Source organism: Microtus oregoni, unplaced genomic scaffold (genome assembly GCF_018167655.1).
Source record: "Microtus oregoni isolate MIOR12 unplaced genomic scaffold, Mior012 000012F_ref0000307, whole genome shotgun sequence".
In the NCBI taxonomy this organism is placed as follows: Eukaryota; Metazoa; Chordata; class Mammalia; order Rodentia; family Cricetidae; genus Microtus; species Microtus oregoni.
In genome coordinates, this window is record NW_024543071.1 from 47,011,053 (window position 1) to 47,038,739 (window position 27,687).

At 41.4% G+C, this 27,687-nt stretch overlaps 1 protein-coding gene across 1 annotated transcript; it reads left to right on the forward strand.

The window, feature by feature from the left end:
- On the forward strand, positions 1–27,687 carry Ms4a13 (membrane spanning 4-domains A13). Its single transcript, XM_041661531.1, has 7 exons — positions 1–38; positions 9,771–9,886; positions 11,113–11,253; positions 15,143–15,202; positions 16,035–16,154; positions 21,842–21,937; positions 27,262–27,687. The coding sequence occupies exons 2-7, from the start codon at positions 9,836–9,838 to the stop codon at positions 27,319–27,321; spliced, it is 528 nt and encodes a 175-aa protein (XP_041517465.1). The 5' UTR covers positions 1–38; positions 9,771–9,835; the 3' UTR covers positions 27,322–27,687.

A 27,687-nucleotide genomic window follows, 5' to 3' on the forward strand; every position in this document is an offset into this window, starting at 1 on the left:
CACAGAGGAAGCAAGATGTGACCGCCTAGCCGAAAAAGGTACCAAGCCACGTGGCTAAGACAGACAAGAATTGTGGGCTAATATAAGATATAAGAGTTAATTGAACGCCTGAGCTACTAGGCCAGCCGGTTTATGATTAATGTAGACCTTTGTGTGTTTATTTGGGACTAATCGGCTGTGGGGCCTGGTGGTACAGAAACCCCGGTAATCAAACATGTAATATATTTTATATTTCACTTTTATTTAATAGTGGTAACCATAATAATAGCAAGTATTTATCTAACTCTCTGTATGCACTGGTCACATTCTGAACAGGTATCTTATGCCAGTGTGCTTGGTACAGCGACCCAACAGGGTGGGTTCTTTGATTAACATGGCTTTTAGATGAGAGAACCCAGGTGGAGGCCCCAAAAGGCCTATTTCCACATTGGTCAAAGGTCAGAGTTAGGACTGGTTTCTAGTTCTGTCAAGGTTATTGACAGACAAAGGTCCCACCTAGTTGTAAATCAGAGAGTTCTGCTAGCTCAATGCTATCGTCAACAGGTGTGGCTAATTGCCAGACTTTGTGCTCCTGAAATAGGCAAGTAGGTTTTTTTTTTCCTACCTAAACAGAAGTCTAAGGATCCAACTAAATTCCAGTTCCCTTTATGGAAATAACTTGAGATTCCACCCAGGGAGTGGTTTGCCTACAGAGAGTTTGGTCTAGGGCGTGAGCATGACTTGGTGACTTGTTTTGTTCTAGCAACAGAATGCTGAACTGTGAATGTAACCCAACTGACTTTCAATTGGTCTGTTCATTTCCTTGTAGCATGCTATTGCAGTCTTTTGCCTTACTCCTACCTTTTGGGGTCAGGAGTATTTTAAGCAGTTGGAAATTAAATGCAGGTGAATTTCCAGTACTCACTGGAGTTCCCTCCCGATACTATATGTTTCTCCACTTTACTATTTTCATTCGCATCTTCATATTCTTTACTATATTTCTAAATAACCATGCCCTTACCTTGACAACAGGTATTTTTGTCAAGGTTGGTCCCTGACTGTTTCGGTAAACGAAAGTTGAGAAGCAAATGAGATAATGTCAGATGGAAATAGTTTGAATATAAATGAGGCTTATCTGTACTGGAAGTTTTAAAATGTAAAGCATCAGATAGGGAATACATGAATAAATAGATATAAATATAGCTATATAGATATACATAGATAAGACTAGATTATATTGGTATAAATCTAGATATATGAGGATGAATAGATAGATGGGGCGGAGAAATAGAAGTCATGGAAGAAGCAGATGAGAAATTTTGCATCTGGGAAGTTACATGCATTATTTCAAGGGAAGAGTTACTTACTACCCAAGTAGGATTTGAACCCAAGCAGTCTGGCACCCACATACACCCATTTCTCCTAACTTTTACTTTTCCTTATTTGGAAAGAATCAAAGATTTCTAGCTAGAAAACAAGTAAGTGGGAAAAGCTTGTTTCCCCACAGCACATTTGTAATAAAGTTGGAAAGTCTAGCCCACCCTCCTTCGGGGTGCTTATGTCAGATAATACAGTGTCACTGCTTCCAACACCTGTTTTCTGAAAGCTACCCTGTCCGGTAACTCTCTCCTAAGAGTCTCTAGCCTAACTACCTTAGAATAGGGTTCTCAACCTGGAGGTTGAATGACCTTTTCATAGAGATCACCTAAGACTATCGGAAAACATAGATATCTACATTATGATTTGTAACAGTAGCAAAATTACAGTAATAAAGAATCAATGAAAATTGTATAGCTGGGGGTCTGTACTAAAGGGCTGCAGCATCAGGACAGTTGAGAACCACTACCTCAGAATGGCAAATGGCCTCTCAATTCTCAACTTACCAACTTCTCTTTGTACTGAATCATCAAAAGACGCTAAAAAAGGTTGGGTCTCAAACACCTAAGAATTGCAGCTGCTATCTTTCAGAGTATGATAAACAAGGCAACCTAGTCTACCAATTAAACAAAGGTAGAGGCTTAAACTTCCTATACAGCCATGGATTTGTCTGGATAGGAGTCACAGTCACCCACTCACCACTGAATATTTATTGAGCTCCTACTCTAGAGGGCAGTACTTCTTCTGCTGGAGAAAAATAGACAAGGTTCACCATCTTTGGAAGCTTATACCACGTAAGTGTTAGGCTGCCACTGAAAAGTAAAGTCAGGCAAAGGGTAAACATATATAATTAAAAAATAAACAATAATGGGGCTGGAGAGATGGCTCAGAGGTTAAGAGCATTGTCTGCTCTTCCAAAGGTCCTGAGTTCAATTCCCAGCAACCACATGGTGGCTCACAACAGTCTGTAATAGGGTCTGGTGCCCTCTTCTGGCCTGCAGGCATACACACAGACAGAATATTGTATACATAATAAATAAATAAATATAATAAATAAATAATTTTTTAAAAAAAACAATAAAATTTTCATTTTACGCAATACATTACCACACCAAACAAATATTACCTAGACATCTTAAACAATAAAATCAGGTGAAACATTTAAATGTGCCTAAGCTTTCTAAACTTGTGCCTGTGAGTTGATACCCAAAAAGGTGACTGAAACAGAAACATGTCCCAACATAGAGGTAACATAATTGCTCCTAATTTCTTCCTGGCATACTTTAAGAAAGCATTCATTTATATTGTACTACTGCTTTCTGACCAAATACCACTACATGAAATTTACATATAGGTTTGTGTTAAGTAAACTACAAATATATGGAAATGCACATTGGTATGTATTAAACATACTATAAGCATATATGGAAATGCACATTGGTATGTGTTAAACATACTATAAGCATATATGAAAATGTACATTGGTATGTGTTAAACATACTATAAGCATATATGGAAATGCACATTGGTATGTGTTAAACATACTATAAGTATATATGGAAATGCACAAGGCACCTATGTAGGCATACAGTAATTTGAGTTTTCCTGCAGTTTCTCTATCACTTATATACTGTTCTGTAATGAAATGCTAACTACTGATTTACAAATTACTTTTCTCCTCCTCCTTGGCATCTACACTGTGAGGGGAATATGCTGAGCCCTACATGTTGTTTATTTTATTTCAGCGGTGTAGCAATCCTGTGATGAATACATCACGGATTTTTTTCCATGTTTGAAGATGAGAGATTTGAGAATATTAAGGGATTTCTCCACAACCATCTAGTTTATAGATACTTGAGAGTCCACTCCAGCCATCTGAAAGGAACTCCAGAATTCACACCCTTCCCCCTTATTTTCTCCAAGCCAACTGAGGAAAAGCTCTGGCCTGTGACAATCATGGGATTGTATAAAGAATACTGTTGAATCATACAGTCCAGGGATGGCTCTCCACACCAGTTCTGGCTGTGTGTGCTCCACTGTGTTACTCTCTGACTTGACTTTCTCATCTGTGGAATTAGGATTACAAACTAGGGGTGAGTACTAAATGGGCATGTGAAGTGACACTGGGTTTAAAGGCCCATGTCATATTCTCAAGTGCTGCTGAGTAACTGGAGGAACCGGAGGACTGGTGAAGTATGAAGTTAAATTGTAGGAGCAGTGATTACCTGGGAACAGCTGGGTGTAGCAACAAGCTTGCCTGGAGCGTGCCTGAGCTGGAAGAATTCAATAAACCATTTGTTTTTAAAAATGAAGCCAGGTGGGGCTGGAGAGATAGCTCAGAGGTTAAGAGTGCTAGCTGCTCTTAGAGAACCTGGGTTGGATTCCCAGCACCTACACGGTGACTCACAGCCATCCACACCTGGTTCCAGTGGATCCAGCGCCCTCCTCTGGTGTCTGCGAGCATGGCACACTCATATGACACAATCTCCAGTCTAGGTAGGTTGATTTCTGCTTTCTTAATGAGAAACCCCTAGCTTCTTTTATACAGACAAAATGTCTGTTTTCTCTTGTGTATTTGTAAAATGAAGTTCCCCCTAGTAACGTGGGCAAGGTTATACATCAAGACTGACCCTCAACAGAAGCCTAATAGTGACCCCATACACAATGACATAAAGGACACCACAGAGACATGGTGGTTCCAGTACATTCTTTCTTAATGTCTTTTGTATTCTAGGGACCAATTCAAGAGAAGTTAAAAATATGACCCACAGGAAAAAATATTTAAGATGACAAAGGTTAAAGTAAGTTCTCCTGCTGGTCAGACTATGACTGTCTGGCTCTTTATCATCAAAGGATATAAAACTTTGCAAACCCAAATGATAAAAATAGAAAGACATGAGCTATAAATTCCCAAATCTAGGTGATAAGTGGAAACAAACCAGTGTTATTTTACTGACCTGTGTTAGGACCACAGGAATTTCGAAGCACTGGGGAATGCTTAACTGTTTCTCTCTGTGAAGCAGCTCCCTTATTCTTGCCTACACTCATAATGAATACAAATTTGGGCCCATGTAACCAAATGGCCAAATCTAAGTTCATTTCCAGATGTTTGGGTGAAAGAAAAAGAGACACCAATCTTGACAGTACATGACAAGATCTATTCAGAATGGATTCCTCTTGAGAGTTCTAGTAAATCCCTAACTTTGAAGTTGAAGAGGCATTCAACTTTGTTGCTGTTTCTAGAGCACAAAGTATACCTAATATTCTCATTCTCATACAAAAAAAACATAAAGGAACACTAACGTCCCTGTGAGAACACTAACGTACTATACTACTTAACGATAAAATCAAACCAGAGCCTGTGAGATGATGTGGCTCAGCAGGTAAAGGCAGTTGACACCAAGCCTCAGTTGGCTCCCGCAAGGTGAAAAGTGAAAAACAACTAGCAAGTTGTTCTCTGAACTGAACACACACCTATGGCATATGCATGCACATATATATGTATATAGAGAGACAGACACAGAGAGAGAGAGAGAGAGAGAGAGAGAGAGAGAGAGAGAGAAATTTAAAACAATAAAATAGCCCTTAATGATGTACCAACCAATACACAATTCAAAGTAAGAGAACCTTGGTGTTTTATTTTCTCTTATTTGAACGGTCTTAGAGTCTCAAGGTAAGGAAGTTAGCTAAGAGGTTAAAAGATAAAGTTGCTCAATTTCTAGTCCATTTTTTCACACTCTGGAAAGTACGGTAAGGATCTCAGTAACTTTAAGCCCTGCCCATTGACTCTTTTGAGCAATTAAGCTTTAGGAGTGTTAGAAATATTTAGAAAAAAATCTTTATAAGATAAAAGAATTTACCAAGTGGTGGTGGTGTACTCCTTTAGTCCCAGCACTCGGGAGGGAGAGGCAAGTGGATCTCTCTAAGTTCGAGGCCAGCTTGGTCTACAAGAGCTAGTTCCAAGACAGACACCAAAGCTACACTGAGAAACCCTGCCTCGAAAACAAAAAACAAACAAACAAAAAAAAAAGGATTTAATTATCATCCTTATTATCCACTAAATATTTATTTGCAATACAAGTAGGAATTTTAACTTTCCCAATATGCCTAGTTAAATCTTTCCAGGAATAAATGAAAGCTCCACAGCATGCTGTGGTTGAAGGAGTTTCCACTGTGCCGCCTTTCACCCCTCGGGAAGTCCTTGGTGCTCACCAGAGAACACTGCTTTCCCGCCCTCTCCCAGTCCGCCCTCCCGGACCTGACTCTTACCTTTCCACAGCTCGCTACACTTCTTTTCACCGCGTGCAAGGTATAACTTCTCCAATGGGGAGGTCAAAAAAGACCTTTTGGCCATTTGCTAAACAGTCTCTCCATTAATTTCTTAGCCATTTATAAAGGGAGGAAGTGGGAGGAGTCTATTAATTCAGACACCTGCCTTTTTAGAAGCTGAAACCTTCTGCCCTGTGTGGTAAAGGGCTGCAGCCGGTCTACAGTGGGAGAAGTACCCCTCAAGAAGCAGTCTCGGATCCATGCCCAGGAAAGCCATTGCTAGAGACTCCAGAAGGAAGTTGATGGCTTGGCCCAGCGCCAGGCCTGCAGGCCCCAGTGAGTCTGCGCACTAGTACTCATCCCTCGGCCATGAGGGAGGGCTGTTGCCCTTGACAACCCAGGCGGCCTGAGGAGCTTGAACACCAGCTGAGCGCTAGGCTGCGCTGCTGCCTCTGATGGCTATGCAGCCAGGTCCAGCACTGAGAGCACCGTCCACCGTGATCTGTCTCTTCAGCCTGGGCCTGGGCCTGACAGGGTGAACTGGATCCTTGGGACTTGGAACAAGTGAAATGTGAGGTAATGGTGCGCTGCTTTCTTTTGCTAAGTGTCCAGATGGACATGGAGTCTGGAGAAAGGACTTCGTGCGTGAGGAGGGGAGGAAGAGGGAGAGCCCGTCTCCATTCTCTCTTTTATGCCCTCTCATTTTGACCTTCAAATAACTTTATTTTTATTTAGGTTTTGGGATGTGGGATCTCACTACGTTGCCCAGATAGCTCTTGAATTCCTGGGCTGAGCAATCCTGCATCAATCACCCTCACAATCAGCTCCCAGGAACTTTTTATTCATTCATTCTCACCCACTCATTCTAGATTTTATCTAGCACCGCTTCCCAGTATATGGATGTGCCGTGAAGTGAGGTGGAAAATTAAATATTTAGCATCACTATAACATCAAGATTACCCACCAATCACCTTAAGTTAAATATTCATTAAAATTATCAGTCAGAAAGGGGAGAAGGGGACCCTAGGGGGCAGCTGGATGCATCTGGCCAGGGAATTAAGCAGGACTCGTCATAAACACATAGAAAAGAATTTCTTGGCTTATGGGGACTCAGAGTGACTTGAGCTGGTCCTGAAAAATCAAAAGTTAGAACACACTATAATCAAAATATTAAGACAACAAATTCCATGAAGGAATTCATGTGTTCTCTGAAGGTTCTAGACTAAATCCTCCTCTTTTTATTAAAATAAAATAGTTTTTTTGAGAATGGTGAGATGGACCAGTGATCAGGAGTCTTGCGACTTTTGCAGAGGATCAGAGTTTAGTTCCTAGCACCCATCAGGAAGCTCAAAACCATTTTTAACTCCAGGTTCAGGGGCTCTAATGCCCTCTTCCAGGGGCATCCAAATACACATCTTGACACACAATTTTTAAAGTAAAAATTTTAAATGTTTTAAATCATTTTTCTCACACACACACACACACACCCCACACACACACATACATACACCAGGCTCAGGGAGCATCATGGAAGAGAAAGTACAAAGATTAAAACTCAGAAGTTTGGGGAGGGATTGTGAAACATCATCCTCCAGACATAACACAGTTGATGCACTCGTGAGCAGCGGTCACTTCTTCATCATAAGAGGGTGAAGGACTCGGAAGCTCCTCCTCCACCCCCAGCCCTCCATCATAACATGTTAATGAAGTCAACCCTGTTTAACTCAGCAGGTCAGGCAGGTAAAAGAGAGGAAAGCAATAAAAGGACTTGTTGGAAAGAAAGAGTTTTAGCAGAGAAGGTGGGACGGTAAAACAGAATAACGGGGTGAGAAGGACTAAAATTCATTACACAGGTGAATGAAACTGCCCAAAATTAAAAAATTAATTACTCCCTCAAAATCATTGTTTTCGATTGCTTTAGCTCTATGTGAAGACAATAATGGGCTGTATCTCTGCTGAAGATGTTAAAGATCAATGGTAGACATGGCGTCTTTCCAATTGCTCCAGAATATCTGTGCTGGTTTTAGGGTGTGACAGTTGGGCTGGGAATAGCAAATGAGGGACTTGTCCTTCACCTGCTTCTAGATTAGTGATGGGATTACCAGAAAATAAAAACTAGTAAATGATTATTCATTTATTTTTACAGAATTGCGAATCTTAATTGGATTATAGAACAACCAAATCCATTTTTTCTTTTAAAGAAAGAATTCTGACCAGTTTAATTTTTTTTTTATTGAGAAAAGGAAAAAAAAAGAAAAAAATTTCTGCTTCCTCCCAGCCTCCCATTTCCCTCCCCCTCCTCCCAGCCTTCTCCCCCTCTCCCCACTCCTCTCCCCCTCCCTCTCCAGTCCAAAGAACAGTCAGGGTTCCCTGCCCTGTGGAAAGACCAAGGTCCTCCCCCCTCCGTCCATGTCTAGGAAGGTGAACATCCAAACTGGCTAGGCTCCCACAACGCCAGAACATGAAGTAGGATCAAAACCCCGTGCCATTGTCCTTGGCTTCTCATCAGCCCTCATTGTTCGCCATGTTCAGAGAGTCCGGTTTTATCCCATGCTTTTTCGGTCACAGTCCAGCTGGCCTTGGTGAGCTCCCAATAGATCAGCCCCACTGTCTCAGTGGGTGGGTGCACCCGTCGTGGTCTTGACTTCCTTGCTCATCTTCTCCCTCCTTCCACTCCTCATTGGGACCTTGGGAGCTCAGTCCAGTGCTCCAGTGTGGGTCTCTGTCTCTATCTCCATCCATCACCAGATGAAGGTTCTATGGTGATATGCAAGATATTCGTAAGTATTGCTATAGGATAGGGTCATTTCAGGTTCCCTATCCTCAGCTGCACAAGGAACTACTGGGGACCTCGCCTTGGGCTCCTGGGAGCCACTCTAGGTTCAAGTCTCTTGCCAACCCTAAGGTGGCTCCCTTAACTAAGAATTGTGCTTCCGTGCTCTCCTATCTAACCTTCCTTTATCTCAATCATCCTGTTTCCCTAAGTTCCCCCCATCCTCCCCTTCTCGCTTTTCTCTCCCCATCTCCCCTAACCCCCATCCCACCCCACCCCCAAGATCCCAATTTTCTCCCCGGCATTTTTTTTTTTAATGACTATGCTCTTTTTCTTCCCACAACTAACCTGGACATCTTAAAAGCACATGCACACACACTTTTTCTGATTAGCATTTTATGAGCTCTTTTTTTGGATGACTTTCCTGTGGACCTGCTTGAGATTACAGAGACAGTAAATATTTACTCCCCAATTTATTACATTCTGCTTCCCCTGAAAGTGACACATAACAACTTTCTTAAGATAGCATCTCATTATTTCCCTCTACAAGTTCTGTAGTTCCGTGGCTATCCGGCCATGGTAGAGAAATTAAACTTGGCTGCCTTTAAGTCTCAACTCTCGATTGCTTCTTGGAGATGCTGTGTGAAAGCACAGAGCTTATTTCAGTTACATGGTTTCTTTCCTGCTGCATTAATGGACATGGAAGAAAATAAATTTTAGGAACTAAAGATTCGTTAAAATAATCAAGTCATTAGATTTGAACTTGCAGCATCATTTTGTCAAAACTGTCCTTCTTTCAGATAAGATCAAGGAAAAATAGTCACATGATCAGTCATGTGTCATGACCTTTATTACTGACTTTTGCATGTATATGTATGTATGTACATACATACATCTCATCAATGATTATAAAAGAAGAGGTCGTGAACTCCAAAGAGCATTGGGGGACACAAGAGGAGTTGGAGGGAGAAGGGGAGATAGAAATTGTGAAACACAGTATATTTATATTTGAAATTCTCAAACTTTTTAAAGAAGAAAATGCAAAATATGACTAGCACTAAGTTGGTTGTGAATATAAAGGAATCGTTGAAGCGTTACTGAAAATTTTCTAATAATGTTCTCTAGTTGACTTTTACTCTTTATTATCTGGAAATGCTGTGAAATAGGAAAAGATAGCATGTTCAAAATATCAGTATTTCCTAGCCACAGAAAGAGACTAGAACTGGTAGTTTGCACTTAAGGGTGTGAGGAGGAAAATTATAGAAAGAGAACTCCTGTGGCCTCTGAGTTTGGGAAGAAAGTTTTCAAAGAATCAGATGTATGAGTTTTCTCTGAGAAAAAGCATACATAAGTGTTTTGTATTCTCTTGTAGAAGTCTGTTAATAAAGATATCACCGAAGCTTAGAAACAAAATCAACCAGAGGAAATCCTGAAAGTATGGGATGTAGAAATTCAAAAATATCTTCATCAAATACTGTTGTCTTAGGGGTGAGTGTCATTCTTTCTCATTACTGAGATCAAATTCCCTCTAAATAACTGAAGGCAAAGGGGTGTGCTTCATCAGATCATTCCTGAGGGATGCAGGTCGTCATGGTGGGGAGGAGGCAGCTTTGGACTGGGTCATTGCACATGCATCTAAGAACTGCAGAGTGAACAGCAAAGACCCATGCCTACCTCTACTACCTAACTTTCTCCAGTGACCCTCCACCTTCCCAAACAGCCCCATCAGCCAGGGGCCGAGCGTTCAACACGTGAACCTATGGAAGGCACTTCACACTCACTGCAGCAGTAAGGTTTTACTCAGATTGACTAAAATTCACTGTTTTAAACAATGTCAGTTTTTAAAAGGGTGGCCTTGTATCTAGAAAGGGATGCATTTAAATAACTACGCAGCAAAAACTTTTTGCAAAGCATGTTGGTTGTCTTCTGTAGCTTTTGCTTAGTCTCCTGGGCCTTCATAAGCAGGGATGTGCTGAGATATGAGCACATGGGCTGAATTACCACTCCCAAGGAAAGCCAGCAGCATGAATAACTACCAGATTAAAAAGTGTGGGTGTGTTTGCAAGTTTAAAATAGATCTATCGGGGATCTCGTTATCACTGCACTCATGTTTGTACAGTAGGGTGAACACACATTTCTGTTCAGTGGCAAACCTGAGAGCTTAAAGCTTACCTAGTTCTATCAACAAACACTAAGAAGTTAGAGAAATCATACTTTACTAACTACCTAGTGGGAGAAAACTGTTCCGTAGGTTTCAGCTTTTCCTTTGAGTTTTTAGACCATGAAGACCAGCTCTCCAAACTGCTGCACAGGAGCTCTTGGCCCTGTGGTGACAGACCGCCATGAGAGCAGCGGAAAATGTCTTAATCTGCTCTCCTGATACATGTACATGCTGCCAGCCTCTGCAGCTGGCTGGATGGCTGGCTGGCTGGTTGGTTGACTGGTTAGTGGGATGGTGTGAGTGAGACCTCCTGGAATCCAGTGACAAGCTCTGAATTTAAGAACCATTTTTCAATAAAAAAAAAAAACTTTAGCTTATCCCCCATGCACCAGCAGAGTTCTTCTTGGACAGACACTGTGTCTGGTACAACCAGTGAGAACTCCATAGTTAACGCATGACTAGCTTACTTCCATCTTTCATAAAGCTGTTAATGTTTATTGAGATTGTCTTTTCCATGACATCATTCGGTACTAACAGCTGTCTCTTCCCCCAGGTTATCCAGATTATGCTTGGCGTCTATCATGTTCTCATGTGGTATTTCCTATTGCTGTTGTATATGGGACAAATTAAAGGAGTATTTGGGACTTATGAACCTCTGACTTACAAAATGGGAACTGGTTTGTGGGGACTTACTGTGAGTAGAATACATTTGTGTTGATTTTTTTTAATTCAGTAAATAATATTGATTAGTATTAGTAGATGGTAGGGGCCAGTTTCTAAACGAGGTTTTCAGAAGAACCTTATAACTCAATGCCATTTACTGACTTGTTCAAAAATCCAATTTCTTCTATCAATAAATATGCATTGATCATTTAACTTACAAGCACTATAAAAGAAATGTGGATATGAAAGCCAAAGAAAACCACAATATGGACTATAGCATAACCCTAGCTGTGTCAAAGACAAAGACACTTTCTTAACCATCAAATCCATTGTAGTGGTTAATTTTTAATGTTTGCCATTACCTGCATTCTGGTGTGGTTTCTAGACAGCTGTTGGGCAGAAGGAAAACTCGAGAGTGTGCGGGATCCCTGGAAGTCAAAGAAAGAATGCATCACAAGACATAAAGAAGATCAGGTCTATTATCCTCTGTTGGTTTGTCAGTATGATAAAGGTTGAAAACTGACTACTGGGCTTATGAATATGGTAACCAGTCATAAACATGATAAGTAGTTTCAGTACAATGATGATATGAAATCTGATTGGATTTGGTTTAGGGAAATGGAATAAGAGCTCAGGGAATTTTTTAATATTTTTAATTTACTTTTTGATAACTCTATACTTATACTTGTGTACAATGCATTTGGATCTTATCTACCAGACTCCCTCCCTCCAGCTCCTCTTGGAGTCCCCAGCACATTTCCCTTTCAACTTCATGCCATTTCTTTTCTGTCATCATTTGCTGGTGTAGGGGTGGACGCAGACTAAAAAACAATAAATGTTATGAGGTAATAAGGGGAATATTGCGATCATGTATTTATGCTGGCAAGAAATAATGAATTTCAGTGAAGAAATAGCTATGGTTATGTTCCCCCATGATGGTTCTCAGTTAGTGTGCTGTTTGCCCCTTTAGAGAACATGTCCTAGTATCTGGAGATGCTCTGGAGTTTTACATCTAGTGAGCAGAAGTCAATGATGCTACTAATCATCCTATAATGCACTGGACATTATTTGCAAGAAAATTATAAGCATTAATGTAAACAGTGCTAAGGCAAGGGAACAAAGAATAAAGAATGGATCAGATTCTGGTTTGATTTTGGAAGCATGTGGGCAATTTCCTAGAAAAGCTTCAAGTATCTCAATGTATCAGAAAGAAACATATAGGCTGACAGTGAGGGCAGGCATTGGACCAGAAAAGAGGAGAGTGTATGGCTTATGGAAATGTAATTTCATCTTTAAACAGCATGAAGGACTAAAGGGTTAGGAACATGACTGCGTAGTGAGTGAGCTAAGTCTTTATTCAAGCCATGTTTATCTGCATGGATGCAGAAATGCTGCAGGAGTAAAACACAACATTTCATCAGGATTTTGGTTAAAAGATTCCAGTTTGATTTTTTTAAAAAACAAAAACTGGAGTTGAGAATGGATATAAAGAGTATTTGTAATGGCTGATCATAGAATTGTAAAATTGGTGCTGGTGGTGAAAAGAATTTAATGGGGAACAGAAGAGCTGAGAGCATAGATAGTGTAGGGAAACTTTGCTAGAGCGCAATGCCAGAGGGCATCCTCCACAGCAAGCAGTGGCAAGAATGAATGCGTAACCCTGAGATTTCAAAGGACCAACAAAGGCAAGAGAATGAGTATGGAGATCAAGTAATCTTTATACAGGATTTGGGGGGGTGGGGATTCAAAGAATCATATACCCAGAGCAAGTAGAAGGACACACACATATAAATCATTGAAGATTAAATGGTTTAGGAGAGTCTTCAGAGGGTCAAAACTTCAAATCACCTAGAAAGGAGTGAATGATGAAGCAGTCAGTGAGTGGCCTCAAGCACAGGGATGGTGGATGATGGAACTGAAACAAAAATCTAGAAGGGAAAAACAAGTGGTGGAAATAGACAATGGGACAATAACAAAGAAGAAGAAGAAGAAGAAGAAGAAGAAGAAGAAGAAGAAGAAGAAGAAGAAGAGGAGGAGGAGGAGGAGGAGGAGGAGGAGGAGGAGGAGGAGGAGGAGGAGGAGGAGGAGGAGAACTGTTGTCCTTGTGCCGAAACAAAGATGCTCCCTCAGCTGTCTCGGAGGAGGTTAGGTGGTCAGTAAAAGAAACGGTCACCTTGAAGACATCTGCCTTTATCCAGGAGCTACTGCAGGCTGTCAAGGACAAAATCCAAACCAGCCCTGTTGATAAGCAATCCACTGCCTCACCAATAAGAAAAAGTGCACTTGGCTCATAAATAAAAAGCATATGGAAGAAAGAAGAAAATAAAAAATATGAGAAAAAACAGAATTTTCAGACAAAACTCAGAGAAATGATTTGTGTTCATTGTGTTTCATTTTATATTATAAAAATAACTTTAGGGGTCTAGAGGGGCAGCTCCGTCAGTGAAGTCAGTGTACAAACATGAAAACCCAAGTTTCACCCCCAGGGCCATGTTTTCTTCGTGCTTTTACCATGACGCTTTGGGTACAGTGTTTTGTTTTATTTTGTTTGTCTTTTTGTTGTGGGGTATGGTTATGGCTTGTTTACTTGCTTGCTTATTTGTTTTGAGAGGAAACAAACATCAATTTGGATAAAGAACTTGGGGGAGGAGAAGACTATAACAAAATATACTGTATGAAAAAATTAATATAATTTTTAAAAGTATGGAACATGACTGCTACTTTTCAAAAAAACTAACTTTTGCTAAAGTCACTAAAATAGAAGAGACAAAGGTCGGAGAGATGGTTCAGTCATTTAGAGCAATTGCTGCTCCGACAGGGGAACCAAGGTTTGGTCCCCGCACCCACACCAAGGGACTCACAACTTCTTGCAGCTTCAGCTCCACTTTTGATCTCCACAGGAACTGGAAGCACACACATATATACTCATAAGAAAAAATAAGTAAGACTTAAGACAGAAAAAGACTATTTCAGCTAAGTTGTATAGCCTGCTTTTAAATAACACAGTGGTGCTTTATATTTCCTGGAAAATAGAAATCCTAAAAGGAAATAGTGGAATGTCTTCTCAAATAATTATTATAAAAGGCAAGGTGGTTGGGAAGATGACTCAGCAAATAAGAGTACTTGCTCTGCGTGCAATCATGAAGACCTGAGTTCAAATCTCCAACATCCACATAAAAAGCCAAGCATGGCGGCACATCCAGTAACAGCAGCAATGAGGGGCAGAGACGGCCAAATTCCAAGCACTCAGTGGTCAGCCAGCCTAGCTGAAACAGCAAACTTCCAGTTCACTGAGAAACCCTGTTTCAAAGCAATAAGATGGGGAAAAATAAAGGAGGACACGTATGTATGATTAGATGTTTGTACCTGCACACTCACGTGCACGTTACACACATGCATGCGTACATAAGTAGATAAACAAAGTGAAAGCCTGGGGATCCTATGGCCTTAAAGGTGACTATTGCCTCTCAGGGAAGAGACTGTTTTTACAGTCATGATGTCTAATGGATATATGAACCACTTCTCCACATCTGGATGGACATTATAGTCCCAGGTATCTCACTAGGAACAAAAGAAGTTGGAGTAACACCTAAATGGGTTATAGAAGAGATATCATATAACCTAACATGGCCCCTGGTTCAGGAAGTCTTAAGAGGACTTGCTATATACCACAACCTAAATCCTGCCCATTGTCCCCTGCTGGTACCTGTTGTGACCTCCTGTTACTTTCAATATCTGTCATCTTTTGAAACAATGATTATCTCATAATGGAAGCTTGTCCCAACCCTGTCTACTAAAACTTCTCTCTTTGCTGCTATTAGTATTCTGAAAATCTTGTTCTGAAAGATAGTTGTTTTAAAGTATACTTAAATTACAGAGCATTATCAATGAGTATTTACCAATACATGTTTTGTGTCTAGTTTATCATTTCAGGAGCCTTCACAGTAAAAGCAGCAAAGCATCAAAATAATAGATATCTGGTAAGTTGAAATGTTTGGGATATGTCTATTATGGACTTTCACAAAACAGAGAAAGGGTTTAAAGGAAAATTAGTGTTGGGGCTGGAGAGATGGCTCAGCAGTTAAGAGCACTGGCTGCTCTTCCAGAAGAGTTCCGTTCCCAGTGCCCATGTTGACTTGCAATTTCCAGTAGCTCCAACTCCAAGGGATCTGGCTCCCTCTGCTGGACTCTGGAGGCAACTGCACTCACAGGCATACACACATGCATGTGCACACACATGCATGCACTCACACACAAATATACACAAATCTTTAAAATAAAGAAAAGTAGCCTCTAAACAATAAAGAAATCTATTGCCCTTATAAAATAAGTGAGACAAATTACTTAATGTAGACCAAATGTATTAGTAAACAATCATGGTTGTTAACTTCGCTAAAACATGTAAATTTAAATAATAATTTTGTTTGGATATTTTACCCTTAACTTTGCATGAATACTGTGACAAAAATTATTTACAGGATCTAAAGTCTGTGATTTTAAAGTCTGTGATTACTGTGATTTACTACTTCATTGTCTGTTCTACTCACTTTGGGAAAACAGTTGTACCTTGTATGAAAGTAGGGAGTTTTCAAAAAAAAAAAAAAAAAAAAAAAACCTGTCCATGGTGTAGGTGGAAAATGTTTAGAAATAAAAATCTTAGAATTTTATAAATCAATTCATCTAATCTTAAATGTTTATACATCAAGAAATCTGGGACTAGATAGATGGCTTGTGAGTTAAGAGCACTTGCCACAAAAACAATGCAAAGTACTTCTCCTGACTGTTGCACGTTTCCTCCTTGTCTCCTTCCAGCTCCTCTGCGCCCTGTCCCTGAACATATTCTGCATAATGGTTACGATCATTGCAGCCAGCCTGACCGTCGTGGAATTGGCTCATTTTCGGTCTGTGTCATATAGGAATTATGGACAAGCAGTGAGTAACTGACTTCATAGAAACACTTTCTTTTTATGTTTGTAATGGTATTTGAGAGTTCCCTACCATACACTTTGATCATATCACCACCCCCATTTCTCTAGCCCGCTTTCATCTCTGTGTTCTATTTATTTCAATAACCAGAGAAGCCTATTTTGTGCCACCCGACCATCCCCTGGAGTGTGATTTATCTAGCTAGGGCTCTACCCTTAAGAAAACTGATTCTCTTTGCCCAGAAGCTGTCCGCTGTCAATAACTCCTCAGTTAGGGATGGAGACTCCTGAGTTGCCTCTCCCCAGCCTCTCCCATGCTGGAATGTTGACTGGTTTGCTCTTGTGTGGATTTTGTGCAGGAAAGGGCAGGTGCTGTGAGCTTCTGAGTCCAGAAGACACAAGGACACTATTTCATACTGGTCCTCTGTGATTTATGGCTCTTAACAAGCTCTTTGCCTGCTCTTCTAAGGTGATCCCTGAGCAGCACGTGTGTGTGTGTGTGTGTGTGTGTGTACGTGTGTGTGTGTGTGTACGTGTGTGTGTGTGTGCTGCATGTATATATGCAAAGGCCAGAGAATAACTTCAGGTGTCATTGCCCAGGCACTGTCCATCTTTGACCTTGTGATGGTGCCATTAGCCCCAATCTCCCCAAGTAGGCTAGGTTAACTGGCCAGTGAGCCACAGACATCAACCTGTCTCTGTCTCCCCAGCACAGAGTGTGCACCCTCAATCCCCCCCCCCCCCCCGCAACATCCCCACCTCTCTCTCGGGTTCTGGAAGTGGAAATTGAACTCAATTTCTGTGCCGACAAGGCAAGCACTTTGTTGACTGAGCCATCTTCCAGTCTCTCCACAGACATCTTAATGCAAAAAGGGTGCATTCCTGGACCACTAAGCCATTCAACAAACCACGAAGAGAGCTTTGTTGTTGCTCTAATATGTTTAAACAGTGAATACCTAGTCATTTCCAGTCTCACGTATGACTTTAATAACAGCCTGCTTTTGCATATTATGCAGATTTTGTTTTAGCTCTCACTACTAAATGTAAGTCAGCATTAGTCTTGTTTCTTTGTACCCAGACATAATTACATAGAAGTGCAACACATCATGCTATAGTAATGTGAACAGCCTTGTTGATAATACAAGAGATTTCCTTGAGTTGTGTTGACTTAGTATTCTATTTCTTTATACCTTAAGGAAGTATTATTATGGTATAATTTAATTCTGTTTGGATATGGAGATGCTAAATTGATTAGGGTCATGGACACTTTATTTTTATTATTCCCAAGAAATGCAAATTAAATTCCCCTAACTAATTTTTTTTAGAAATACTTGTTCATTTGTTGGACACCTTCTATATGATTGCTTTTAGAATGCAAAAGGTCAGCAGAAACTATCCTATCCCTAGAAGCAAACATGGAGAGAAGACCTAGGGGAAGCCCAGCCTTCATTCCAAGGGGTCTCTCCCTGCAAGACTCAGGAAGGAGCCCAGATGATGTAATGTAGATCTCAAAATGGTGAACTTCTCCATCCCACACATATGCAAACATCAGAGAAATTCAGAGAGAGGGATATCCACTCAAAAAAATGCTGTAAGAACATTTCCTAACATAGTACCTCCCATGATCAGTTTAAATGGTGGACTCAGATTGAGGTTATATGGTGAGACAAATACAGTTTGACTTTTGCTGCTTCCTCAAATTGCCTAGTAAATAAAATCAGGAGCTCTGAAATTAAGCTGTCTGCATTGAAGACATGGATATACAGTTCATGGGATCATTCCCCCAGTAAGTCATAGCTCTTTTCCAAGGCTTGGTTTCCTCATCGAACCAGAAATGAAGAAATTAGTACCACCGCCAAGTGGCTCAACAATGCCAAAGTCCCTGTGTTCGATGCACATTCATCATAAATAGTACATTGCCATGTGGTCAGCTCACTATGGAAGGCATGACAATCATATGAGATGATTTACACGGTGTTCCAAAGAAAGCCACATAACCTACATCCTGAAAACCATGTTGGAATTGATGAGAGGTGAACTTTGTAGGAACAGGTGTCTAACTGTGTAGGCATAGTGGAAGATACAGCACAGTTGAATACCACAATGGGTAGAACCAGCTCACAGAAAGCTTCCTGAACAGGGAAACTCAGATTCTGTAGGATGTGCAGGGATGAGGAAGGATGAGAGGGGACATACAGGGCCTGATAGAGTTGATGCTGCTAGATGTTGCACATCTGGGAAAGCTCTCAGACTAGAACAAATAGCAATGGACTTCCCAGTTGATGGATCAGAGCTAAAGTCAATAAAGTCAACCCTTATCAGAAAAAAATCAGAATCACAAATATTAGTATTGGAAAAGAAATATTCCCACACTTAAGCTAGCATGTTGGTGTGTGACTGCCTCCAAAGCACTGTAGTAAGGAAGGCCTCAAGATCAAGAGTTTCAGGTCCTCCTGGGATGCATGGAAAGTTCTAGGCCAGCCTGGGCTACATAAAACCCTGTCTCAAAAGGAAAAACTATTTATCATGGCTAAAAAGATGGCTCAGTGGTTAAGAGCACCCCAAGTTTGGTTCCCAGCATCTATGTTGGGTGACTACAACCAGGATATTATGAGTTTCCCTTCAGCTCCAAGGAATCTGAAGCCCTCCTCTGATCTCAGAAGGAACCTGAACATGTGTTTACACACACACACACACGCACGCGCGCACACACACACACACACACACGAATAAAATTAAATCTTTTAAAACATATTTTAATTAAAATAGAATTTGAATATTTCCCTCTTTCCCTTTTCTCCCTCCAACCCCTGACTCCCCAACTCCCTCTCAATTTGATGGCCTCTTTTTCTTTGATTATTACTGTTACATGGAGATAAAGAGAGCACAAATATATAAATACAATCTAATGAGTCCATGTTTTGTTATTTGTGTATATATTATTTCATGGCTAGCCATTTTGTATTGGATAACTAATATAGGGGCTCATCTCTGAAAGATGCTAATTTTCTTTATCTCTCTCTCAACCATAATTAGCTGTCTGTAGTTCTTTGTCTTGGGGTGGGAACCTGTGAGATTTCATCTTTCTATATTAGCATGTCTATTGTCATTGCTACTCTTCAGGTCTTGTTTAGGCAGCCATTTCTGGGAGACACACTCTATTACCAAGATTCCTGGCCCTCTGGCCCTTACAAATCTTTCCACTCCCTCTTCCTCGGCCTCAGGTACAGAACTTGTGTTTTAGATGTACCCACTGGCATTGAATTTCCCATGATTCATTGATCTCTGCATTGTAGCCAGCTCCATTTGCTATAAAGAGAAGCTCTTTGATGAAGGGTTATGGTTACACTTAGAGTGGGCATGAGGATGAATTTTAGAATGTAAGGGACTCTGCTGGTCTAGTAAAGCGATGGCAGTAGCTTCTCTTGTAAAATCCATAATCTCATTAGTCCTGGCCAAGCTGACCAGGGTTCAGGTGCCAGGCATCATTTCCATGCTGTTAAATAGGCTTTAAGGCCAATCAGAGAGCTGGTGGTGCCAACATGTAAGTGCCACTATTGCACCTTTAAGGATGTCTTGCCATGTTGGTCACCATTGTTGTTCATAGTTATCACAGCTGGACAAGAAAATTCATAGTGTTTTCACCCACTCCCATGGCAGCTTACATAGAACTTTCTGGTGCTAGACTACAAGAAGAAGGCTTTCAGGTTAGCCTAACTTAAATAACCTGAGTCCTCATGTGTGACCTTATGAGTACTAAATGTGTGGTACCCTAATGGAGGTAAGTGACAGAGGTTCACCTCCAACCTCTGAGGGTCAACCAGGGGCTGGGAGCTGGGAAGATAACCTGGTGCTTAAAGGGCAGCTGTGCAAGTCTATGGATAAGAGGTCGGATCCCTAGAACCTACAGAAAGGCCAGGCAGGCCTAGTGGTAATTCCTACCTGTAATTCCAGCCTGAGAAGGCAGAGTCAGGGAATCCCCAGAGTAAACTGGCTAGCAAAACCAGCCATAGCAGAGACTTGTGAGTTTGATTGAAAGGCCCTGCCTCATTTAATAAGGTGGAAAAACCATCAACGGTGTTTCCTAACTTCAGTCTCAGAAGAGCGCCCACACATATGCATGTACGCATAATACACACACAAGCACCCACACATATGCACGTTTGCATAATATACACACACAACACACACAAGCACCCACACATATGCACATTTGCATAATATACACACACAACACACACAAGCACCCACACATATGCACATTTGCATAATATACACACACAACACACACAAGCACCCACACATATGCACATTTGCATAATATACACACACAACACACACAAGCACCCACACATATGCACATTTGCATAATATACACACACAACACACACAAGCACCCACACATATGCACATTTGCATAATATACACACACAACACACACAAGCACCCACACATATGCACATTTGCATAATATACACACACAACACACACAAGCACCCACACATATGCACATTTGCATAATATACACACACAACACACACAAGCACCCACACATATGCACGTTTGCATAATATACACACACATACACACACAAGCACCCACACATATGCACGTTTGCATAATATACACACACATACACACACAAGCACCCACAGATATGCACGTTTGCATAATATACACACACATACATACACAAGCACCCACACATATGCACGTTTGCATAATATACACACATACACACACAAGCACCCACACATATGCACGTTTGCATAATATACACACACAACACACACACACACAAGAAAACAGAGCAAAAACTAATTAATTTTTTTTTTTTAAGCCGGGCTTTCCTTACAACCTGAGGACCTAAATTCAGTCCTGGAACCCATAGCGGAAGGAGTGAAACTAACCCCTGGAAGTTGTCCTCTGACCTCCAGATGAGCACTGTGCCATGCGTGGACCCATATGAAGTAATAAGGGCAGCGGGGCTGCGTCCCCAACACCCCGGCCGCCTGCCCAGCTAGCTTATGCCCCAAAATAATTACACAGACACTGTATTCTTTTAATCACTGCTTGGCCCTTTAGCCCTAGCCCTTACTGGCTAATTCTGTTATCCTGATCAACCCATCTCTAATAATCTGTGAGAACCGGTCTTACCGGGAAGATTCTAGCCTAGTCCATCCTGGGTCGGAGCTTCATAGCGTGCGTCTGCCCAGGAGCCAGGAGCATGGCGTCTCTCTCTGAGGCGTCTGCTCCCGAGAGAGCTGTGGAGTCTCTGAGCTCACTTCCTGTTCCTCCCAGCATTTTGTTCTGTTTACTCCACCCACAGGGCCAAGCAGTTTCTTTATTGGCCAATGACCTTCCTCCATCACCCATAGACACACACATGGGCACAAATAACAATAACAACACCAGATTAACAGAAACGTTTAGATAGTGGATGCGCTCATGAGACTGGACAGTTGCAGGAAGAGTGAGCACAAAGCTAAGTGAGAATGGTGAAGGGCGGAGCGGCAGCCACTGGGCTGGGAAGAAGGAAAAGATGACAAATGAAGCTGACAGCGGACAGCTAGACAAGCCGGGGGAAATCAAGCCCCACGTTGCTCCTTCCCTTAACTCTTACTCTAGGGACCTCCTGGGGAGGGGCACGCTCTACAGATAATGATACCTCACCTCCCCGTTTCCTGGTTACAGAAGCTGGGGAGGGAAGTGTCCCGTGTTTTGTTGTTCTCCTACCCCCTGGAATTCGGGATCGCCCTCACATACTCAATCTGCAGCTGTTCACATTTGGTAAGTGTTTCTTCGGGGAATTCAGGGGCTATCAGCTTCTAGTAAGCAAATGTAAGAAGTGGCATTCTACAACTGTCTGGAACTAATATCAATGTAATATATGAGGTTTCCTTTACCTTTTGTTTTCTTTTGCCATAAAATATGGGTGTAAAACAAGATGACAAGAGTAATATATGAAACTGTAAATTTAAAAATTAAAAACATATATATACATATACACACACATATATATACATACACATACATACACACATCATACATATATATGCTGATTCTTCCCTTAACATTGTTAACACATTCAGATAAAACACACACACAAAGCTACAGAACACACATTGCCTCCCCAGTAGGACGTAGAGAGAGGTGAATGCTGATGCTCAGCTGGCTGGCTTGCTTCCTTACATAGGATCCAGGACCTCAGCCAGCAGCACGCTGCCAGCCACATTCAGGGTGGATCTTTCCTCTGCTGACCCTTTCTGGAAACACCAGTTTCACAAAAATGTCGAACAGTGTGCCTCCTAGATGATTCTAAATTCCATCATTGCAAATTAGGATTAACCATCACATTTCCATTTCTCTAGCCCTTACGTTCAATTGTAAAGAACTTTACCTTGATAAGCAAAACTTGAAGGACTGTGGTACCCTTACTGCTTGAGAGCTGATTTTACTTGAGGTATAATATGGAAAGTTTCCTCAGGGAGGGTTAATGAAGCAGCAGAGAGCACAGCAGCAGACAGGCAGGTAAGACCAGGACACTCGTCCTAGCTAAGACCATAGGAGACCATATTACTGCTGGAATAAGAAATTGACAGGAACTCAATAGGAATTCAGAGAAGAGAAAAACCACTGTGGACTGTGCTGAACTGTGCTGATAGCCTGGTCATTCCTGTATCTGAAAGAATGAAAACATGTTCACGGCTTTGCATGCGCTAGGAAACTAGAGTTACCCACCTGGGCTCTTTAAAAAAATAAAAAATAATAATAATAATAAACCTTCCAAATATAAGGGGAAAGCTGGAGTATACATAAATGACCCAAACTTTGCAAAAATTTTTCAAGTGCACTAAGAAGCCTTTATTGACTGAAGATGTGTCTTATTTTTCTACTTCTACCACAGCAAAGCAGCAAAGATTATGTGGTTTAAACATGAAAGTGTATTTTCTCACAGTTCTCGTCCAGAAGTTCAAGACCAAAGTGGTGCAGGATTAGTGACCTCCACAGCCCCACCCTTTCTCGTTACTTTCAGTGTCTTCCCGTGGCCTCCCCTTGGAAGAGTCTGTGTCCTGATCTCTTCTACCTACACCAGTCCTGTTAGACAGCAGCCCAGCCAAATGACACTTTTATAGTTCCATTGCCCCTTTAAAGATCTTATTTCAAAGATTTTCACATTCTAATATGCCAGCGGTCAGGATTTTGAATTACATGTTTTAAGGACTATAATTCAGACCACAACAAAGTGTTTTTAGTATCACCTCTGTCTAATGACGAGCTGAGCTATTGTTCTAGCCCTGGGGAGTAGACTAGAAAATTTGCCTACAAAGAAGAAGTAGAAATCGGAAAACAATGAAAATGTGCAGATATATCAGAGGCAAGCTCCAAAGGAAACAGACTCCATGTAATTAGCATAAACAAATTTCTAGAAAGAAAGCAGCATCCACCATTCACAGGGAAAGATGAAACTATTTAAATCAGTGGTTCTCAACCTGTGGATCTTGGCCCTTCCACAAGACTGTCTAAGGCCATCAAGACCATCAGAAAACACGGGTATTTCCATTGTGATTCAAACAGTATCAAAATTACAATTATGAGGTACCAATAAAAATAATTTTATGGTTGGGGTCACCACAACATGAGGAACTGTATTAGGTCACAGCATAGGAAGACTGAGCACCACTGATTTAAATTGTCTAACTTTTAACTAAAGTATATAACAATTATCTAAGATGCCCAGTTTCAAAAACTACAGAAATACAGAGAACAAAAGTACCACATGGGTGGTAGTTTGGATGAAAATAGCCCCCATAGGCTCGTAGGAAGTGGCACTATTAGGTGTAGCCTTGTTAGAGTAGGTGTGGTCTTGTTAGAGTAGGTGTGGCCTTGTTGGAGTAGGTGTGGCCTTGTTGGAGTAGATATGGGCTTATTGAATGAAGTGTGTCACTGGAGATGGGCTTTGAGGTTTCAAATGCTCAGGCCAGGCCCAGTGGTACTCTCTTTTCCTTTGACTTCTGATCCTGATGTAGAACTCTCAGCTCCTTCTCCAGTACCTTGTCTGTCTGTGTGCCATCCGTCCTTCCATGATGATAATAAACTAAACCAAGCCATCCCCAATTATATGTTTTCCTTTATAAGTGTTGTTGTGGTCACGGTGTCTCTTCACAGCAATAGAAATTCTAAGGCAACATAAAACTTGAAAAGAACTCTCACGACCTGTAGTCTTGGTGGAAGGAAAGAACAAAGGTGAAAAAGACAAAAACTTCAAAAAGCTAAAATGACATATGAGTGACAGCAGTGACTCATTAAATAAGGTGATCAGACAAGGGGCCTTAGCTTGTCTTAGCCTGACTGCCCTTGGACAGTGAGTATCTGGGTTCTTGACTGGAGGACCCAACTCTCTGGACCCTAGTCCCTGGAGACACATCTCATTTCCCACCCCCACCTAGTGAAGCCTTGGAGACCTGGAAGCAGCCTTCCCACACCCACAACTATCTTCTACCGCATCTCTGAGCACCTGGCCCTGACTGCCCTTGGAGAGGTGAGTGTCTGGGTTCACAGGTGAATGGTTCTACTCTACAAGACCTATCACAAGGAGGCACATCCCATGCCCCATCCCAGCCGCTAAACCCCAGAGTCTCCAGAGCAGTCTCCCCATACCTACAACCATCCCCCACTACACCTAAGACCACTGGAGCCTTGGCCCTGACTGCACCTGGAGAAGAGCACCAAGAGTCATATCAGCGACTCACAGAGGTATGGCCCTGCCTACACCAGGAGTTAGAGTGACCACATAAGCCAGAGGCCCCACCTACACCAAATGGAGGAAGAGATGGGTAGGCAATAATGGAAGAATACATTCAACAACCTCAAGAACAATATGGCAACACCTGAACCTAGGGGTTCTACAAAAGGAAGACCCGAACATCCTAACCAAGAAGCAGCAGAAGAAAATGACCTTAAATAAAACGTTATGAAGAAGATAGAGATCCTTAAAGATGAAATGAGGAAAAGAAACAGAGGAAAAGACAAACAAAAAATGGAAGACATCAATAAATCTCTTAGAGAAAACAAGGAAAAAATCAAACAGGTGAAGCAAACAGTTCAAGACTTGAAAACTAAAACAGAGTCAATTTAAAAAAACACCCACACACAAAAAGAGGAAATTCTGGAAATGGAAAAATCTGGGTAAGCAAACAGGAACTACAGATACAAGCATAACCAATAGATTACAAGAGATGGAAGAGAGAATCTCAGGAGTTGACAATACAGTAGAGTAAGTAGGGAATCAATCTACCTCAAAACCCAGCTATATCACCCTTGGACATAAACCCAAAGGATGCAGACCCATAACACAAGGACATTTGCACAACTATGTTCATAGCAGCATTATTCATAATAGCCAGAACCTAGAAACAACTTAGATGCCCCTCAACTGAAGAATGGATAAAGAGAATGTGGTACATTTACACAATGGAGTAACTCAGTGGTTAAAAAAAAAATGACATCTTGAAAGTTGTATGCAAATGGTAGAACTTGAAAAAAAAACATTGTGAGTGAGGTAACTCAGATCCAGAAAGACAAACATGGTATGTACTGAGTCATAAGTTGATATTAGATGTAAAGCAAAGAATAACCAGTCTATAGTCCATGACCCCAGAGAAGCTGGGTAACAAGGAGAACCCTAAAAGAGAAATACATGAATTTCCCCAGGGATGGGAAAATAGACAAGAGCTCCTAAGAAAATTGGGAGCATGGGAGTGGGGGGAGAAGGGAGGGCAGAAGAAAAGAGGGAGGGGAAAAGGGATAGGAAAAAGGAGAATATAAGGGAATGGGACAGTCAAGATAAGGGAAGGATAGAGCGAGAGAGCAAGGAAAGAGATATATTGATTGAGGGAGCCATTATGGGGCTAGTGTGAAACCTGGCACCAGGGAAATTTTCAGGAATTCACAAGGATGACCCCAGCTAAGACCATAAGCAATAGTGGAGAAGATGCCTGAATTGGCCTTCCTTGTAATCAGATTGGTGACTACCTTAATTGTCATCATAGAACCTTCATCGAACAACTGATGAAAGCAGATGCAGAGATTCACAGCTAAGCACTGAGCATCCAGAGGCCAGTATAAGAGAGGGAGGAGTGATACTATGAGCAAAGGGGTCAAGACTATGATGTGGAAACCCACAGAAACACCTGACCTGAGCTAGTGGGAGTCAACTGACTCTGGACTGACAGAGGGGGAACCTGCATAGGACCAAACTAGGCCCTCTGAATGTGGGTGACAGATGTGTGGTTGGGGCAGTCTAGGGCCACTGCTAGTGGGACCAGGATTTATCCCTAGTGCTTGAACTGACTTTTTGGAGCCCATACTTTGATCAGCCTAAATATAGAGGAAAGGGGCTTGGTCCTGCCTCAAAGTGATGTGTCAGACTTTGTTGACTTCCCATAGGAAGCCTTACCCTCTCTGAGGAGTGAATGGGGTGGGGTAGGGAGTAGGTGGGAGGAGCAGAAGGGAAGGGAGGGAGTGGGAGTGGGCTAAGTATGTAAAATGAGTAAGATCGTTTTAAAAATAAATTAATTAATTTTTTAAAAAAGATGATCAGACAAAAACAGAATTTATAAAAGTATAATCATGCATTAACAGAAATGTAGGTAAGTACACTTGTATCCGTCCACAATGTCAGAATCTATTGCCTAACAATAAATTCACAAGGAATGGTGATTTCATTAACAGCACTAGGTGCTTTTACAGATGTCCCAGGTTCAATTCCCAGTACCCACATGGCAACTCACAATCATCTGTAACTCCTGTTTCAGGGATCTAACACCCTTTTCTGGCCTCCTCAGGCATCAGGCATGCAAGTGGTAAACAAACACACATGCAGGCAAAACAACCACACGCGTAAGAAAATATCAGAAAGTATGTCAAAAGTTATAATACAGAGCCTTTAAAAGAAGTTAGATGGGATTGAGAAGGAGACAGAAAGAGAACAAATGGCACTCTGGAGTAAGTACCAATGCAGCCTGTATTCTTATTATTATATTTATTCTCTACCGCTCACGTGATTTGAAACACTGGATGTCATCTGAAAGTAGCTGCTTTTTCTTTTCCAGGGACGAGGACAAGAGGATAGTTTAGAAAGTGTTACTGAAGTCGTGGAAAGCACATTCTGAATGCTGGCGACATAAACAACGTTCCCGACTGCACACACCTGATGTATGTGCCCAGGATATTTCTATATAACAAGGCTGCTGCGCAATGCATGCATTTTGTGCAAAAGGAAATTCTCAACAGGTTAAACGTTACCCCTTGCTATTTAAGGAATGTCTACACACATATCTGCTAGGTTCCAGAGGGGAACACTTTTCCTATGTAAACGAGAGACTATCACAAGGAAGTGTTTGCTAGCTAGCCACTCTGAAAAGCCATTAGCTCTCCACAGCAGATCTTCTGCTGTAGATCATAGAAACTGCCTGTAGCCTGTTGAGTGCAGGCTAGGAAAGTTGGAGCATAGTCTGTAACTCAGAGGAAAACTTGAA

Excerpts from the sequence above, each read along its gene's own strand:
- Ms4a13 (XM_041661531.1), top strand. The coding sequence starts at position 9,836 with ATGGGATGTAGAAATTCAAAAATATCTTCATCAAATACTGTTGTCTTA. Across the intron at positions 15,203-16,034 it reads ATCAAAATAATAGATATCTG|CTCCTCTGCGCCCTGTCCCT; the intron begins GTAAGTTGAAAT and ends GTCTCCTTCCAG. Across the intron at positions 21,938-27,261 it reads TCTGCAGCTGTTCACATTTG|GGACGAGGACAAGAGGATAG; the intron begins GTAAGTGTTTCT and ends TTTCTTTTCCAG.